This window comes from Periplaneta americana, chromosome 7, assembly GCF_040183065.1.
Source record: "Periplaneta americana isolate PAMFEO1 chromosome 7, P.americana_PAMFEO1_priV1, whole genome shotgun sequence".
In the NCBI taxonomy this organism is placed as follows: domain Eukaryota; kingdom Metazoa; phylum Arthropoda; class Insecta; order Blattodea; family Blattidae; genus Periplaneta; species Periplaneta americana.
The window spans coordinates 89,044,806-89,063,095 of record NC_091123.1 but is presented as its reverse complement, the minus strand read 5'-3'; the positions used below and the strand labels follow the sequence as shown (position 1 = coordinate 89,063,095).

At 34.1% G+C, this 18,290-nt stretch overlaps 1 protein-coding gene across 3 annotated transcripts in view; it reads right to left on the bottom strand.

Moving 5' to 3' along the window:
* The window catches only part of LOC138703272 (ATP-dependent RNA helicase DHX30-like), a 104,288-nt gene that overhangs the window by 6,726 nt on the left and 79,272 nt on the right, over window positions 1-18,290 (bottom strand). For all 3 annotated transcript variants that reach the window (XM_069831018.1, XM_069831017.1, XM_069831019.1), the window contains 3 exons: window positions 14,759-15,003; window positions 8,536-8,752; window positions 4,629-4,818 (listed from right to left, as the gene is read on the bottom strand). In XM_069831018.1, the coding sequence (XP_069687119.1) occupies window positions 4,629-4,818; window positions 8,536-8,752; window positions 14,759-15,003 (652 nt within the window). The remainder of the gene's footprint in view (window positions 1-4,628; window positions 4,819-8,535; window positions 8,753-14,758; window positions 15,004-18,290) is intronic.

The window sequence follows — 18,290 nt, the reverse complement described above, 5'->3', positions numbered from 1 at the left end:
CTTACCCGAATCGAACGAAACAAGGGGTGGAACACTAAGGAATGCAGAAAAAAAAGAGAATATTTCTAAGGTGCGTAGGAGACCCTGGTTTTCAGGTTGGTGTAGTAGAAGATATTGGTATTTCACAAGGGACTGTGTCCTTAGAATTCTGGGAAATTATCTGTGCAATTGAGGAAAAAGTAGACAATTGGATACAATTACCAATGCTACTCTTGAGGCAGCTAAAATTCAATGGTCAAACAAGTGTACATTCCCTGATAAATTTTTAAATTATGGTTTATTTCACGACGCTCGCAACTGCAGAGATTGTATCAGCGTCGTCGGTGTGCCGGAATTTTGTCCCGCAGGAGTTCTTTTACGTGCCAGTAAATCTATGGGCACTGATATGAACCTGTCACATTTATGCACACTTAAATGCCATCGAACTGAGCCGGGATCGAACCCGCAACCTCGAGCGCAGAAGGTCAGCACTATACCCACTGCGCTACCGAGGTCGACACATTCCCGATTTATAGGGGCAGTGGACTGTACCCATGTGTTAATAAAAAAACTATACATGGGGATATATATAAATAGAAAAGGAGTCCCCAGTATTAACGTGCAGGCTATGTGCAATGGAAATGAGAGATTCATCAGCGTTAACATCAGGTGGCCTGGTTCCGTGCATGATTCCCGTATATGGAGAAATTCTTTAAAAAGGTTTTTCTTGTTTCCAGTCCTTTTTAGGTCTGTTTTCGATTTCAATCGGCTTCTCATATTATTAATATTTTTCATAATCTGGTTTTCTATCATTTACATGCCAAATTCCTGCTTTATTACTTCCCTGATGGGGAAGTCCATGTAATTTGGACCGGCGTGTAATTTGAATTGATTTGGATTTTGGTATTTGCAAGTTTGGTCAACTCCTGTCTCAGGTAGGAATAGCAAGACCGTTGAGAGTAACTTTCTGCCTGCAAGTTATTTTGCTGTTACATTCAAAGGTGAGGAGTGAGAAGAAAATAAGTTTATTAATCACAATCCTTAAAACCTTACACTCTGTCGAGATTGAGTACTGTGTAGTTACTATTGAGATGTTTTGCTTGTTCAAGTATTGCAAAAATATAAAGATAACTTATACCATAGCTGCATTCGTCTATTTACAATATTTTTGTAATATTTGTTTATAAATGAAATATTTGCACGGTATGTAATTTGAACCGACCGAGAGTGTGCAATTTGGACCATTGAAGCAATATTTTAATTTTTGTGCTAGTGGATGGTTTTACCTGTGATTCTGAGGACGATATTGAATAAAAGCTTTTAATATTTGACAGAGAGATAAATATTATATAAAGACATATACAATAACCCCATAATTCTGCTTTATATTCACAAACTTAGATACAATAAGTTTCTTATATTGAAATAGTCTTTAATAAACACGAATGTAAAAAACTTTCGCCCATTTTTAATTTGTTCTGGAAGACTGGCTGTGGACCTCACAGTGCAATAGTTGTAAAAAGCGAGTCCATGAAGACTGTGCCGAAATTCGGGATGAACTATATTATTATTATTATTATTATTATTATTATTATTAAAATATTTTAATATGATTTAACGACGCTCGCAACTGCAGAGGTTATACCAGCGTCGACGGTGTGCCGGAATTTTATCCCGCAGGAGTTCTTTTACATGTCAGTAAATCTACTGACATAAGCCTGTCACATTTATGCACACTTAAATGCCACCGACCTGGGCCAGGATCGAACCCGCAATCTCGAACACAGAAGCCCAGCACTGTACCGACTACATTACCGAAGCCGACTATATTATTATTATTATTATTATTATTATTATTATTATTATTATGCCACGTGTGCAAAGGTACGTACAATGTATCATAATATTCCATTTTATTGTTTAGAATTTACTTACAACTTACAAATGGCTTTTAAGGAACCCGAAGGTTCATTGCCGCCCTCACATAAGCCCGCCAGCGGTCCCTATCCTGTGCAAGATTAATCCAGTCTCTATCATCATACCCCACCTCCCTCAAATCCATTTTTAATTATCCTCCCATCTACGTCTCGGCCTCCCCAAAGGTCTTTTTCCCTCCGGTCTCCCAACTAACACTCTATATGCATTTCTGGATTCGCCCATACGTGCTACATGCCCTGCCCATCTCAAACGTCTGGATTTAATGTTCCTAATTATGTCAGGTGAAGAATACAATGCGTGCAGTTCTGTGTTGTGTAACTTTCTCCATTCTCCTGTAACTTCATCCCGCTTAGCCCCAAATATTTTCCTTAGCACCTTATTCTCAAACACCCTGAACCTATGTTCCTCTCTCAGAGTGAGAGTCCAAGTTTCACAACCATACAGAAGAACCGGTAATATAACTGTTTTATAAATTCTAACTTTCAGATTTTTGGACAGCAGACTGGATAAGAGCTTCTCAACCGAATAATAACACGCATTTCCCATATTTATTCTGCGTTTAATTTCCTCCCGAGTGTCTTTTATATTTGTTACTGTTGCTCCAAGATATTTGAATTTTTCCACCTCTTCGAAGGATAAATTTCCAATTTTTATATTTCCATTTCGTACAATATTCTGGTCACGAGACATAATCATATACTTTGTCTTTTCGGGATTTACTTCCAAACCGATCGCTCTACTTGCTTCAAGTAAAATTTCCGTGTTTTCCCTAATTGTTTGTGTATTTTCTCCTAACATATTCACGTCATCCGCATAGACAAGAAGCTGATGTAACCCGTTCAATTCCAAACCCTGCCTGTTATCCTGAACTTTCCTAATGGCATATTCTAGAGCGAAGTTAAAAAGTAAAGGTGATAGTGCATCTCCCTGCTTTAGCCTGCAGTGAATTGGAAAAGCATCAGATAGAAACTGACCTGTACGGACTCTGCTGTATGTTTCACTGAGACACATTTTAATTAATCGAACTAGTTTCTTGGGAATACCAAATTCAATAAGAATATCATATAATACTTCCCTCTTAACCGAGTCATAAGCCTTTTTGAAATCTATGAATAACTGATGTACTGTACCCTTATACTCCCATTTTTTCTCCATTATCTGTCGAATACAAAAAATCTGATCAATAGTCGATCTATTACGCCGAAAACCGCACTGATGATCCCCAATAATTTCATCTACGTACAGAGTTAATCTTCTCAAAAGAATATTGGACAAAATTTTGTACGACGTCAACAAAAGTGATATTCCTCGAAAGTTACCACAGTTGGTTTTGTCCCCCTTTTTAAAAATAGGTACAATTATGGACTCCTTCCATTGTTCTGGTACAATTTCCTTTTCCCAAATAGCAAGTACAAGTTTATAAATTTTGCTATATAATGCACTCCCACCCTCTTGTATTAATTCTGCTGGAATTTGATCGATACCTGGAGACTTGTACTTTTTCAGATTTTCTATCGCAATTTCGACTTCTGAAAGTTAGAATTACTTAAATAAATTAAATTTCATTACGGCAGTTTATATATACCAGTCCAAATTACACGATTTCCCGGTCCAAATTACATGGAAGCACATTTTATTATAAACATTGTTTTTAAACAATTTATGACAATTATACTGGTATTAAGGCGGCCGGGTAGCTCAGTTGTAGTGCAGCTGGCTACGGACTGAAAGGTCCGGGGTTCGATCCCTGGTGGTGACAGGATTTTTTCTCGTTGCCAAACTTTCAGAATGGCCCCGAGGTTCACTCAGCCTCCTATAAAATTGAGTACTGGGTCTTTCCCGGGGGTAAAAGGCGGTCAAAGCGTGGTGCCGACCACACCACGTCATTCTAGTGCCGAGGTCATGGAAAGCATGGGGCTCTACCTCCATGCCCCCCCAAGTGCCTTCATGGCATGTTACAGGGATACCTTTACCTATACCGGTATTAATGTTTAGTTTCACCAAAGCATTCACTGCACTATACTAAATTTTGTTTATAAAATTTATAGAGATTTCATTGAAGTGGATGAAGTAATAAACGATTTAAGTCAAGTGATCTAAATTGCATGGACGTTTCCTACATGTTTTTTGCCCTTGCTGTCAGGGAGTTGTGATTTCTGAAGCACTTTTTTATGGACTTCAATAATTTGTACAGAACGTTTTTGTGCTTTCCTCCATTGTGGAACGTAAACTAAATTTTTAAGCCACTCCTCAGACCGAACACGTTGTGTTTGTTAAGATAGCCTATCTACTATTGGCAACCCTCTGATATGAAATAGAGTCGGAAGTGCGGAAGGATGTAAATAAAGAAAAAAACAAAAGTCGAACGAATACAGAGCAAATGCTCATGTCGCTGATCTTTTGCTCTGCCATTTGAAGATGTTTTTATTAATACAAACTAGCGACGCTGTGCTCGTGCTCATCAGGTCTTACTCACTAGGAGTTTCTTAGTTTTATTAATATGTCCCAATATGTGCATGACAGAAGTGCGGGCATGTGATTGAGAACTATGTGAGAGGTTTCGCTAACATTCTTGCAACTATGTGTGTGTGTACAGAAGATTTGGAATCTTCGGCCTCATCTCGCTATTACCAATCCCATCGATCCTAAATAATCTCGTAGTTGATACAATGTCGTTAAATAACCAAGTAAAAGAGAAGTTTATGCAATACCTTTTTAACACTTAGCTTTCCAGGAGTGAAGAGCAGAACTGTCAAGGGTGACACAAGACTGGTTTCTCTCACTATTATTGAACGGCGTTCCACTGATTGTACTTGACGAAAATATGTATAAAAAGGGCTTGGAAAATTTGTTCTCTTGAAGTTTACACTTTCAGAAGTGATAGAAGTACGCTGACCTGTTCTGAAAACAACGAAAAAAAAGAAGAGGTTACATTTAAAATGTCAACTGAATATAAAGAATGTTTACTTAAAATATTAAACACAAACTCAGAACTTTCTCAAAGCAACGAAATAAAATATGTTGTAAATAGGCTAGTTATATACAGTCTGATCCATTTGGGTATGGATAATATTAATTTTTTATCATAAAGCTATTATGATAGTAGGAAAAATTTCTTGCTGATTATATTATGATTAAACTATGGGAGTTTCCATATATGACAATCAACAATGCATAATCTGAAAGGACAAATAAAAATCGTAGATGATTAAAACGGCTACTACAAATCAACAGTAGGCAAAATGTGTTCTTTGGTATGCTAAATTTGAGAGTGTTAATAGAGTTCAAAGGGAATTTCGACGTGAGTATGGTGTGCATATTGTACCTAAATAAAATTCTGCAATGTTGTGGTATCGAATATTTGTAGAAATAGGTTGTGTTAAAAACATGCAGGAGGTTGCAGGCGAAACCCAGTACAAGAAGCAGCTATCTCTTGGCTTCGTCCCCGAACTCCCCAGATCTAAACCCACCTGACTTCTTCATGTAGAGTTTTGTTAAAGATATTGTGTATTCACAAAAACCCAGAAACATTGATCATCTGAGATAAAAATTACTTATGTTACAATGGACATGGGCTGAAATGCATCACCATTATGAGTTGTGCAGGGTGCGCAATGGGGATCATGTTGAGCTCTGAGGAATCTCCCACCTTTCAGTGTTGTATGTACAAAGTTTCAACAAATGAAGTTCAGTAATAAATGTTTTACGGTGTTTTTATTTTATACATACCCAAACAGATCACCCTGTAGATTCAGTAAGTATTTAATAATTACATGTAGATTTAACTTTAATTCTAGAAAATAAATGTTTTTATCTAACATATGTATTTAAGTATGTAGAAGGAAAAGGAACACAAAAACTAATTCTAGTACATAATGCATGACTGATTATTAGTTCACTCCAGAAAAGAAATGAACACAATATTTGAAATAACATGGCACCATACACATTCATAAATGCATCATACATTCAGCATAACCATGAATTAATTTATTACGTTAATAGTTTTTTCTCTATGGATTAAGTATGACTATTTCAACATTCAGTCCAATCTTGGTGGCCTAGTCCAATATACCATTCAAAAATAAACTCTTTCGTTACATTGATAACAGTAAAATACTGAAGTGTTCAATTTTGAAAACTTGCATTAAGTGTTTGTTGTGCATTACAATTCTATGTGAGACATTTACATAAATCTGACAAGGCAAGAAATAATCAATGTGCCACAGAATAATAATCTTCATGTGGGAAAATATTGTGTCTGACACTTCATTAAAGAGACAGCATTATGAAGAGTGTGATGCAGGATGCAGCTAGTGTCTATCAGTTCTTTTCGAATGTTTACTTGTTTCCTTGCTTGCACTGCAATATTACCCTTGCATCATAAGGTGAGCACGAGGCTAGCAAAACAAATCCTCTTGGGTCAGTGAACAGTCTCTGTTGTTCAGGTTTCTTGTTGAGGCATTTCTTGTTTAGCATAAGTTTCTTGTTCAAGCACTTCTAGTATTATCTTTTATTAATGTTTATTTTAGGTATGAGAATGTCACTCAATGCAAATATGAGTGTGTAAGTGCAGTTAAAATCAGGTATGTATAATGGCAACTCTAAATTAGGCTGACCAGATTTTTTATGGTCCAGCAGGGGACATCAGCAATTAAAAAAAAAAAACCACAAACGCTTATCTAATCACTATCCATTGAACTGTTGCAGAAGATACATGTAACAGTAGATACAATGACAGAACTTTGCTCACAAAATTTGTAGAGTATCTTAACTTTTTGAACTAAATGCATAACACACGTAACTCTTATTATAGTCACTAAGAATTAAATTTCAGTACTGACGCATGCATGGAAGTCTTTCACATAATACACACATTTTACAAGTACTTGTCTGAAGAGTGTCTCTTTTTAAGGATCTGTTCATTCCCATAAAGCTTTACACTAAGTTCTTCACATGAAAAATGAAAGTTTGTTTTCACTTGTAACAAAGATGTTTCAATTTTATTTCTTGACTTTTCATTAGTCCAGATTGAGTTCAATTTAAAGAAAAGTCTTTCAACTGACGAATTACTGACTGAAAGACACATGATTAATGACACTATTTTGAGAAGATTTTCAACTGTAATGGATTTTTTTTTTTAATGTTGAAAAACATCATACCACCTTTCACCTGTTGGTTTGTCACAAAACTCATTTTTTTAGCTACTTATAAATGGACACTGCGGCAGTTCTAATGCTTCCACACAACCCAAATGAAGACGAAGATGCTGTTCTTCTTAAAGAGTGCAGAATATCTCATATTGTGCTCGCTGGTTCTTCTGTCTCATACTGAGAACTGTTCAGAAATGTGCATGAATCGCAAGAGTTTCATCACGATACTTAAATATTCACGTGTAAAATGTTATTGAAACAAAATTAAAACTTCTGGGGACAAAATTAATTTCCAGGGACAAAAACGGGGACATTTACTCCCTGGAGACAGCAACTCAAAACTGGGGATTGTCCCTGGAAATCTGGGACGTCTGGTCAGCCTACTTTAAATTGTTTTCTTTCAGTTTTTAAACAACTGAAGCACTTCATAAATCAGCTATAGGTTAATCACTGGACATGACTGTTTACGCAAAGATCTCTCCAGGAGTGGAATAATAATAACACCAAATATACAGTATATAAAAAAGCCCATACACATACTCCTTCCCCCCTCTCCTCCCTCTCTCTCTCAATAAGAAAAGATAAATGTATTTTATTTTGCATTGAGAAAGTGGTTGTCCATATTGCTGATATTCTCAAAACATCACAATTTGTTTGGTAGCAAATATTACAAGGCAATAATGACGAGCCAAATTATTGTCTAGAAATGCCAGGTAAGAAACATTCTCATAAAAACCCATTGCCTTAATTCTTTAAAATTATTTTATATACTGATGTTGCAAAAGAGGAACTTGAGTTGACACTTTTAAAAAGTGCAAAACTTTGACTTTATTGTTACATAGCAAGATTCCATAGCTTTAGTAACTCCCTCTGGTTGTGTTCTAACTTAACCCTCTCATTACTACAGCTCCACTTTTGTAACTAATTGTCTAAATAACTATTAATGAAATGTTTTATTATGTTTCACTATATATATATATATATATATATATATATATATATATATATATATATATATATATATATATATGAAGAGAAGTTGGGATCCGCCTCCAATGTATTTTTCATTGCAGAATAGGCATAAGGTTTTTTAAGATAGTCTTATCTCTTATGATTAATTTGTTTGCTGCTGCTAGTAGTTACAAAATAACATTTTATATCGCATTTACACTGTTGGTGACTTTAAAAAGTACATATAGTGAAACATAATAAAACATTTCATTAATAGTTATTTAGACAATTAGTTACAAAAGTGGAGCTGTAGTAATGAGAGGGTTAAATTAGAACACAACCAGAGGGAGTTACTAAAGCTATGGAATCTTGCTATATAATAATAAAGCTGTAGAACCATTGGATGGATGGACGTATTTTATCAGTGTGCGATTTGGCGTAGAATGACTCATATGTAGAATTATTATAGTTGGGATTTACAACAAAAAATTATATTATGTCCAAAATAACTTACTCTGTTAATATAACATTTGTATTCTTCTTGAGACGTCCATTTATTACATCCCAGCTTCGTCTGTACAACAATGTTCCTGTTCCTGACAACAACACTGCTTTCACGAGTTCACTATTGCCTCCACATTTGTTGCAAGCAGCATTTAGATCTTGGAATTTGTCTATATCTTCTAGCATTCTGCTATGAAGTAAGTGCTCCACATATAGTTCACGAAGTTCTGTCACAAGAAAAAAAAAAGTCACATCAATATCCAATATCAATATGAACTATTTTACTTAAGTCAGAATGTATAGCCTTAGACACAAAAAATGACCAATCTCCTGTAGAGTGAATTTGTCTAAGTCCACTTTGGGCAGTACCTGCTTCACCCAACTAGGGAAAAAGCATTTTTATTTTTATTTTAATTTATCCTCGTTACTGATTAACACTTGCTCTATAAACAGAGAGAAAAGCAACAAACAAAACAAAGTAAAAACAGAGCGAAGTAGTGGATAAGAAATATGTTCACTGTAAATCTAAGCTCTCATGGACTCAACTTAGGTTTTCTGAACGAGACTTAGCGTACAGCAGCTGGTCTTTTTTTTTTTTTGTCTAAGATAGTACATGTTTTGTAAATGTTATGTATAATGCTATGTATTAAAATGTACAAATTAATGCTTAACATTCTAAGCCCTTGAATGGAGATTGGACAGAATTATATTTATTTATTTATTTGTTATTGAACATAACAGGTGAAGCCCAATTACAATGTTCAAAACTGACAATTGATATAATTTATAAAACCTAAACAAGCAAAAGCAAACATACTCTTATTAGATACTGAAAACAGAAAAGAGAGAAAGAAAAGAAATTGAAAATAAGGTGTGAAAGTAGCTTGAAATTAACTTACTGTTCATCTTAAATCCGAATCAATATCAAAACAAATCAGTTATAAACTAATAGACTGACTTATAAAAACACTCAACAATAATTATTGAAGTGACGATACAGTGTTTAATAAATAAATCCCAAACGTTTAAAACTGTAAAAACTTCCAAAACACAAGTCACTGTTATTATTTAATGATATAGTGAAAAATTTGAAGTGATTACACAGAACATTATGAAAATATATTATCGAATCTAAGAAATACAGTAACCCTATTTTACAAAAGTCATTTACATGTGCTGGTAAACGCGATTTCTTTGCTGCTTCAATATTACCAAGATTGGAGGCCTTACAGTTGATATAACTGTCGTGGCATTCTTTGTTTCCGTCATAACCTATACAGAAAACAATTTAGAATTTTCTGACCAGAATTCTGGACAGAACAAGCTGCAGGCTTAATGCGAAAGGAAGAAGAAGACACCCAATGAAGCATCACAACCGATGGGTTGTCATTCGAAGAGTATCATGGATTAAAAACCATCTTTAAACTGCATAATGTCCTGTCACCTGATTAGTGATCCTAGTAGGCATACAGACTATTAGATTACATAAAAATTACAATAAAATATTTAAATAACAATAATAAATCAATAAATAAAATAAACTTTAACAAACTATTTTGTCTATATGAATATAAAGTATAAGCAGCACTAAAAAAAGATTAAAAAAATATTTTATAGTCTTCTTCCTCTAGTTGAACAGAACAGTTCACTTATAATATTTTGTAACAGTGTTGTACTCATAATATCTTGGAGCAACAGTAACAAATATAAATGACACTTGGGAGGAAATTAAACGCAGAATAAATATGGGAAATGCGTGTTATTATTCGGTTGAGAAGCTTTTATCACCTAGTCTGCTGTCAAAAAATCTGAAAATTAGAATTTATAAAACAGTTATATTACTGGTTGTTCTTTATGGTTGTGAAACTTGGACTGTCACTTTGAGAGAGGAACATAGGTTAAGGGTGTTAAAGAATAAGGTGCTTAGAAAAATATTTGGGGCTAAGAGGGATGAAGTTACAGGAGAATGGAGAAAGTTACACAACACAGAACTGCACACATTGTATTCTTCACCTAACATAATTAGGAACATTAAATCCAGATGTCTGCGATGGGCAGGGCATGTAGCACGTATGGGCAAATCCAGGAATGCATGTAGAGTGTTAGTTGGGAGACCGGAGGGAAAAAGACCTTTGGGGAGGCCGAGACGTAGATGGGAGGATAATATTAAAATGGATTTGAGGGAGATGGGATATGGTTTGTTTTCGAAGGAAAATTTAGCAAGAATGTTAAATAATAATCTGCAACAAAAAGCAAGACATGACAGGTTGATACCTTCTCGTTGCTTTCAGGGAAGTAAGATATAACATTTTATATTAATTATACTTTTATGTCTATAAGACGATAGCCTATGTCTTAATTCTCAGTCTTTACAGTAGTTTTGGACATTTTTTTAATACTCGAAAATGATGTGGGTCTACAAGAATATGAAGCAAACGTGATTTTGTCTTCCTATTTTAAGTTTTATGCTACTGGGGCTTTCCACATAGTACTAGCCTATTTATTATATGTGAAAATAGAACCATATAACATTTTAGTTTCAATTGAAATTTTAATCCAGTTAATATTTAGGTTATTAATTCCTTAGAACCGGGTTTTCAGGTAGTTAATGTTGGTACTAGTTATGAACAAATGATAAACTACAACATAAACGCTCGTCTTGTGCTAATTATTTTGGCAATATCATTCCGGTACCTAAAAATCTGTTCCCTATTAAATACTAAGTAATGCTAGTATTTTAAATGCACATAATTATATTCTGTAAATTAGTAAATATGTATAACAGTACCTTAGCTGAGAACAAAAGAATGTGACTTACTGCAATTCAATAAAAATATTAATCCTGATGTTCATTTCTTTCTAATATCGACTGTTTACAAGAATAAAAATCGATTCTTAGCTGCGCTGCCATATATAAAACCCACGAACCTCGGTTTCTTCTCAAGCCGCGTCTCGACTTCGTTTCAGAAATTGCATAAGGATTCAGACCTCGATCACGGTTTAAAAGCCAAGGTTTGGAACCACGATTTCGTCCGTGATTTTGAAATGGACCATATTAATCTTTGAGCACTTACGACAGGGATGTATGAAAGACAGCGCGTGAATGATCTTCAATTACTTTGCATGCTACCTAGTTGCAGTGTATATTGCTGTTGGGTAGCAGTGACTAAAATACAAGGGTGAACAAAATGAATTTCAAGTAAAATCAAGTTACAATAATTCTTTACACTTTTCTTTACGTTTTTAATAAATGCAATAAAATTATTTTACAATATGTTATATTGCAATTTTGAATAACTAACCAAAAATTACGTGTAATTTGCAATACCAAATGAGTGATTTAAAAATAATAATGTCCTCGTATAAAATGTAATAAAAAATTAGTAATTTTTATTGAATCTACTTAGAATTTCCTCCTTGGTTTCTTTAATGTATTTACTTTTGTATTTATATAATTGATTAAATGGCGATCTTACTCGTGTTAATTGTGTAAGCATGTGCGGCTTACAGGTGTTTTGGGTAATTCTTCACACCATCCTCAGAGCCTACTAGATCTCGGCGTCATCTCGAACTTCGCTGCCTGTTGTGTGGGTGCATTTTGTGTTGTGCCATTATGAGTACAACTTACTTACTTACAAATGGCTTTTAAGGAACCCGACGGTTCATTGCCGCCCTCACATAAGCCAGCCATCGGTCCCTATCCTGTGCAAGATTAATCCAGTCCCTATCATCATATCCCACCTCCCTCAAATCCATTTTAATATTATCCTCCCATCTACGTCTCGGCCTCCCCAAAGGTCTTTTTCCCTCCAGTCTCCCAACTAACACTCCACATGCATTCCTGGATTTGCCCATACATGCTACATGCCCTGCCCATCGCAGACGTCTGGATTTAATGTTCCTAATTATGTCTGGTGAATAATACAATGCGTGCAGTTCTGCGTTGTGTAACTTTCTCCATTCTCCTGTAACTTCATCCCTCTTAGCCTCAAATATTTTCCTAAGCACCTTATTCTCAAACACCCTTAACCTATGTTCCTCTCTCAGAGTGAAGATCCCCAATAATTTCATCTACATATGGAGTTAATCTTCTCAATTTTGTATGATGTCGACAAAAGTGATATTCCTCGAAAGTTACTACAGTTAGTCTTGCCCCCCTTCTTAAAAATGCTTATTGAACAGCAGGTGAAAAATAAAAAATGTGACATAATGAAAGTGTTAATGCTTTAAGAACAGAGAATAAATGTTGTTTGCAAGTATTGTGGACACCAACAATGATAACAGTGAACGTGTTTTATCACAGTATGGTGCTGTTTCAGACAGACAATGTAATTTAAAAGAGGAAAATGTTGAATTGTTCACAATGTTCTCTTTTGAGAAATGAAAGGTAGAATACACAAAGTTTCCTTTGGAAAAAAAATAGATGCTAATTTGGGAAGAAGTAGATGTTAATTTCAGAAAAATAGATGCTAAAAATTCAGATTCCTACTGATAATCAAATTCGGTTTATCAATATACTAACTATGACGACTATCACTGACAAGGACAAGTAGACAAAAAATAACTTAATAATTACTGCATTCCATATACATATTTCTCAGATGAAGTGACTTCAATTGAATATGCAATTATACTGGTGAAAATACTGTTTAAATTTTTCATCTTTGTTCGAGTCACTATAAATACAGTTGGCAACCTTCAATTATTAATTCAAAGCATTATTTTTTCAAGCGAAATTTCCTCAAATAGTTTAGGAGAAAAAACTTCATAGAGGCCAAAGTACGGCTCATTAGACAGCACACACAGGTCAATCACTTGTTTGGTAAGAGAGATGATGTAAATATGTATGCTCTTGAAAATCTCAAAATTGATTTTTACAACATTACAATGTCTTTTTTCTTTTAACTTAGCTATTTAATGACGCTGTATCAACTACTAGATTATTTAGCGTTAACAGAATTAGTGATAGTGAGATGAGGCCGAGGATTCGCCATAAATTACCTGACATTCACCTTACAATTGGGGAAAACTTCAGACAGACAATGTAATTTAAAAGAGGAAAATGTTGAATTGTTCACAATGTTCTCTTTTGAGAAATGAAAGGTAGAATACACAAAGTTTCCTTTGGAAAAAAAATAGATGCTAATTTGGGAAGAAGTAGATGTTAATTTCAGAAAAATAGATGCTAAAAATTCAGATTCCTACTGATAATCAAATTCGGTTTATCAATATACTAACTATGACGACTATCACTGACAAGGACAAGTAGACAAAAAATAACTTAATAATTACTGCATTCCATATACATATTTCTCAGATGAAGTGACTTCAATTGAATATGCAATTATACTGGTGAAAATACTGTTTAAATTTTTCATCTTTGTTCGAGTCACTATAAATACAGTTGGCAACCTTCAATTATTAATTCAAAGCATTATTTTTTCAAGCGAAATTTCCTCAAATAGTTTAGGAGAAAAAACTTCATAGAGGCCAAAGTACGGCTCATTAGACAGCACACACAGGTCAATCACTTGTTTGGTAAGAGAGATGATGTAAATATGTATGCTCTTGAAAATCTCAAAATTGATTTTTACAACATTACAATGTCTTTTTTCTTTTAACTTAGCTATTTAATGACGCTGTATCAACTACTAGATTATTTAGCGTTAACAGAATTAGTGATAGTGAGATGAGGCCGAGGATTCGCCATAAATTACCTGACATTCACCTTACAATTGGGGAAAACTTCGGAAATACCCCAATCAGGTAATCAGTCCAAGCAAGAATCGAACCCATACCCAAGTGAAAATCTGAATCAACAGGCAAACAAGCTACTGCCTGAGCTACGCTGGTGGCTGCATGTGTACAAAAACGAGTCATCAGCATCAACTGAAGCTGGAAGCTCGTAGTAACAACTAAGTATTTTTAAGATCCTTGTCTGGTCAAAAAATTATCTTCCCAAAATTCATCAAGTATGGACGCATCGCATATGCTTTCAGATCACTTTATCATAAATAATCAAATAATTACTGAATTGCACTATAGTATCATACTAATGAAGGAATGTAATGAAGCTAATTTAAAAGATGTTTTTAAAACATATCAGAGACTGGTTGAAACTGCTTAAGGGTACTAAACTACAACGCAACATATCCCCTAAACTTTCATTCATGTGTTGAAGATTCTAAAAATAATAACGGGTCCTACTTAATATAAATAAAATGTTTACATACTGGATATAAGTCTCATGCTGTCTGAGTTTAGACCTTTCTGTGAACAGAAATTCTTTGTACTTAAAGTACTTTTTTTAAGTAATGTTTCCCACTCCTCATACAACCAGGCTAGCGCCAGATGGTCACTTGATGAATGGACGTTCTTCTTTACCAGTCGTACATTTTCCTTATTACGGAGTCCTCCATGAAACATTTCTGCATCACTGGACAAAAGTGTTGCTATACTTAATATAGGACTTACACATCTGAAAATGAAACAAAAATAAAATAAATAAATAATAAATATACATGCATATAAATGCATACCCATTATGACAAAGTGAAGAGAAACAACTGGAAGCATTTGAAATATGGATATGGAGAAGAATGGAGTGTATAAAATGGACAGAGAGAATAAGAAATGAAGCTATACTAGAAAGAGTGAAGAAAAAATAATGCTGAAACTGATCAGGAAGGGAAAATGAAACTGACTGTGTAACTGACTGAGAAGAAACTGATTACTGAAGGATGCACTGGAATGAATAAGATCAGGGCAGAAGAAGATACCAGATGATAGACAACATTAAGATATATGTATTGTATGCTGAGACCAAGAGGAAGGCAGAACATAGGGAAGACTGGAGAATGCTGGATTTGCAGTGAAAGACCTGCCCTTGGGCAGGAATCTATGAAAGGATAAATCTTACGTGACATGCACAAGGGGACGTGCGTGCGCAAACTTGTTACTCTATTTTATGTGACGAAAGAAAAAAATAATGATATTATAAACACCAAGTAACAAGTTATACATATGTTTGCGCATTCCTTAATAACTTTTGAATTTATAGTTCTGAATTATTTTGGGAACATCAGATCACTAGTGGCCCTGATCACATATAACAGATTGATCATAACTAATGCACTTCCAAAACAACAACTGTAACAATTTCTGTATGCTGCCATCTAGTGATTGCAAAAGAAGTCACGTTATAACCCTGATGGAATTGCAGCAATAGCACAGTCTAATTCATACAGTCGCGCAACTTCAACACTTTTTTTGCCAACATTCATGACACTAGCGCCCAAGCGGCAGGCAAGGCCCAGACCATAGTGTTAATACAGTGAGCACGTGCTTTTAAGGGATGCAAGATGTTATAATAACGTTTTAATCATGCGTCGGAATAAAGGCAATGTGTGCAGTACTGTAAATTGCAATAACAACAAGTTTAAATCTCCGAATTTGCCGTTCTTCAGATTCCCTAAAGACCAAGGGAGGTAAGTGTATATCTGAAAATCATAACTTAATCATAACCAATAATCCACATTGTAGGTAGCCTACGTATTGTGTTCTATAAAACATTTATTAGTTATCAGTTACCTATTTATAGCTATGTCAGGAAGGACAGTTTAAATACAAGTGGAAATACATGTATAGTTGGTGTATATTTTTTATTTTTATTTAAAGTAACACAGGTTATTTGTCTTTACTTGGCCATCTTATCTTGTATTTTGCTTGTTCTTTCAGGAGGAGAAAATGGCTAATAAATTTGATAATTTTGAAACTACTAATTTTGACTCTTCTCACAGGAAATATAGAGTTCCAATGATGCATACTATATTTAGGAATGAATTTTATTAACCTCCACATATGAACAATTATATTATTTCAAACCATGATACGTGATCAGGGCCATGATTCAGTTGTAAGGAGCAGAAAGAATTACATTTATTCCCAACTTCTGAAACTTGTAGATTAAATGCGTGTGAAATTCTTCTAGGATTCTAAAGTAAAATTAATAAGAACCATATACACTTTCTATATAGCATAAAAATATAAAATAAATTACGCAAAACTCGTTTTCTGATGTGTTATCATATGTCGTCTGCACACTTTTAACTTGCCTGTCGCGCCAAGTGTCAAATCCTGGCATATTTTATACATATGAGTTGCGCAACTGTATGTATTAGACTGTGGTAATAGCACAGTATAGTTATTCATGCAGTAAGGAAACAGTGTGTTAATAGGGCTATGACAATATTTCACAATTCATTTTGGTTTTCAGATAAACCAATTACAAGCTTACAAAATTTATTTAAAGTTTTTCAATGATAGAAAAACTTTAAATAAATTTTATAATCCTATGACAATATGTTAGCTGAGCATCACTAGCTCGCCTGGTAGTGAATAATTATAATTACATGCTCACCGTATCTATTAACTTGAAAAAATAAATAAAAAGATGTACATTATTGCATGTCTGACATCTTAAAAATTTAAATAAATTTAAATAAAAGAATAATATGGAAAGCACAGAATTTTACTTTAAAACTGGCACTGATTTCAAATGCCACTTAACCTGCAATGAAATATACTGCAGGCCCTATTATTATAAGTTTAATGACTAGAAAATGATTCACTGGAAGGTTAATATCACTGGTTTTATTAGAAATAAAAAAAATTATACAACAATAGAATATAAATATCATTATTATACAATAAATTCAATTCAATAATCATCAACAAAAAATATTAGCCCATACCGTGATATTACCGATAATTGACACAAACAGTAATTTACATTTTTTAACAACACCTGAGAGTTTTAGAACTTCAGACAAACAAAAGTTTAGGATTTTTAAGAACTCATAAAAGCCTCGTATTCAACACTCAAATTGGAAAATGTAAATATAGTACAGAATGTAGTGATAGGAAAGACCTTGTTTTCGATGTTGAGCAGAAAAAAGAAAAAGAATATATAGACATCCAAGAATAGTCGGTACAGCAGTTTAGTTCTTTGTTCTTTTCATAAGCATTGATTTATACAAGCTTTAACATCAGTGTCACATCGCATGTGTAGGATCTTTGGGTATATCAGTAGCCCATTGAGTATTGTTGAGATTCTGTTTGTATTGTCATGTGTTATAGATTGCTGATTTGGATTTTGTTTTAATATGTATGATATTGGTGATTAAGACAGTGATAAATCATGGTTTAGTGACTTAGGGAAACCATGAAAAAAAAAACCTAGATTGGTCGGCTAAGGAGTTCGAACCCAGGACTTCTCGAATGAGTCCCAAACGTATGCGCGTGCTTGTCTGTTTGACAGAAAAAGTGGCAAAGTTTCCTTACTACATGAAAACCTATACTGTGGTAATAGCTTGTAGCTATACTTCCATCTAGCAGTCATTATCAAAAGTTCATTTTCGACAGTGGAGATTCTAGCGATAGTTCTTTTTTGTAGGACCAAAAATTAATCTTTACGTAGTTTTTTTTTTTTCATATGTTGCCATTTTATAACATAGGAATGGTCAATCTGATATTATGTGATCAGGGCTAATGGATATCTTTTTCAAAATAACTAAATTAAATAATGATTGAATAATTAATTTAAATTTAAAAATTTTTAAATAGGTAATAATTTTAATACTTGGTGAAGAATAGGTAGAACGAAGAAAAATTCTCTCGGCATCGGGATTCAAACCCAGGTTTTCAACTCTACATGCTGACACTTTATCCACTAAGCGACACCAGATTCAAATTCCGATGCTGGAT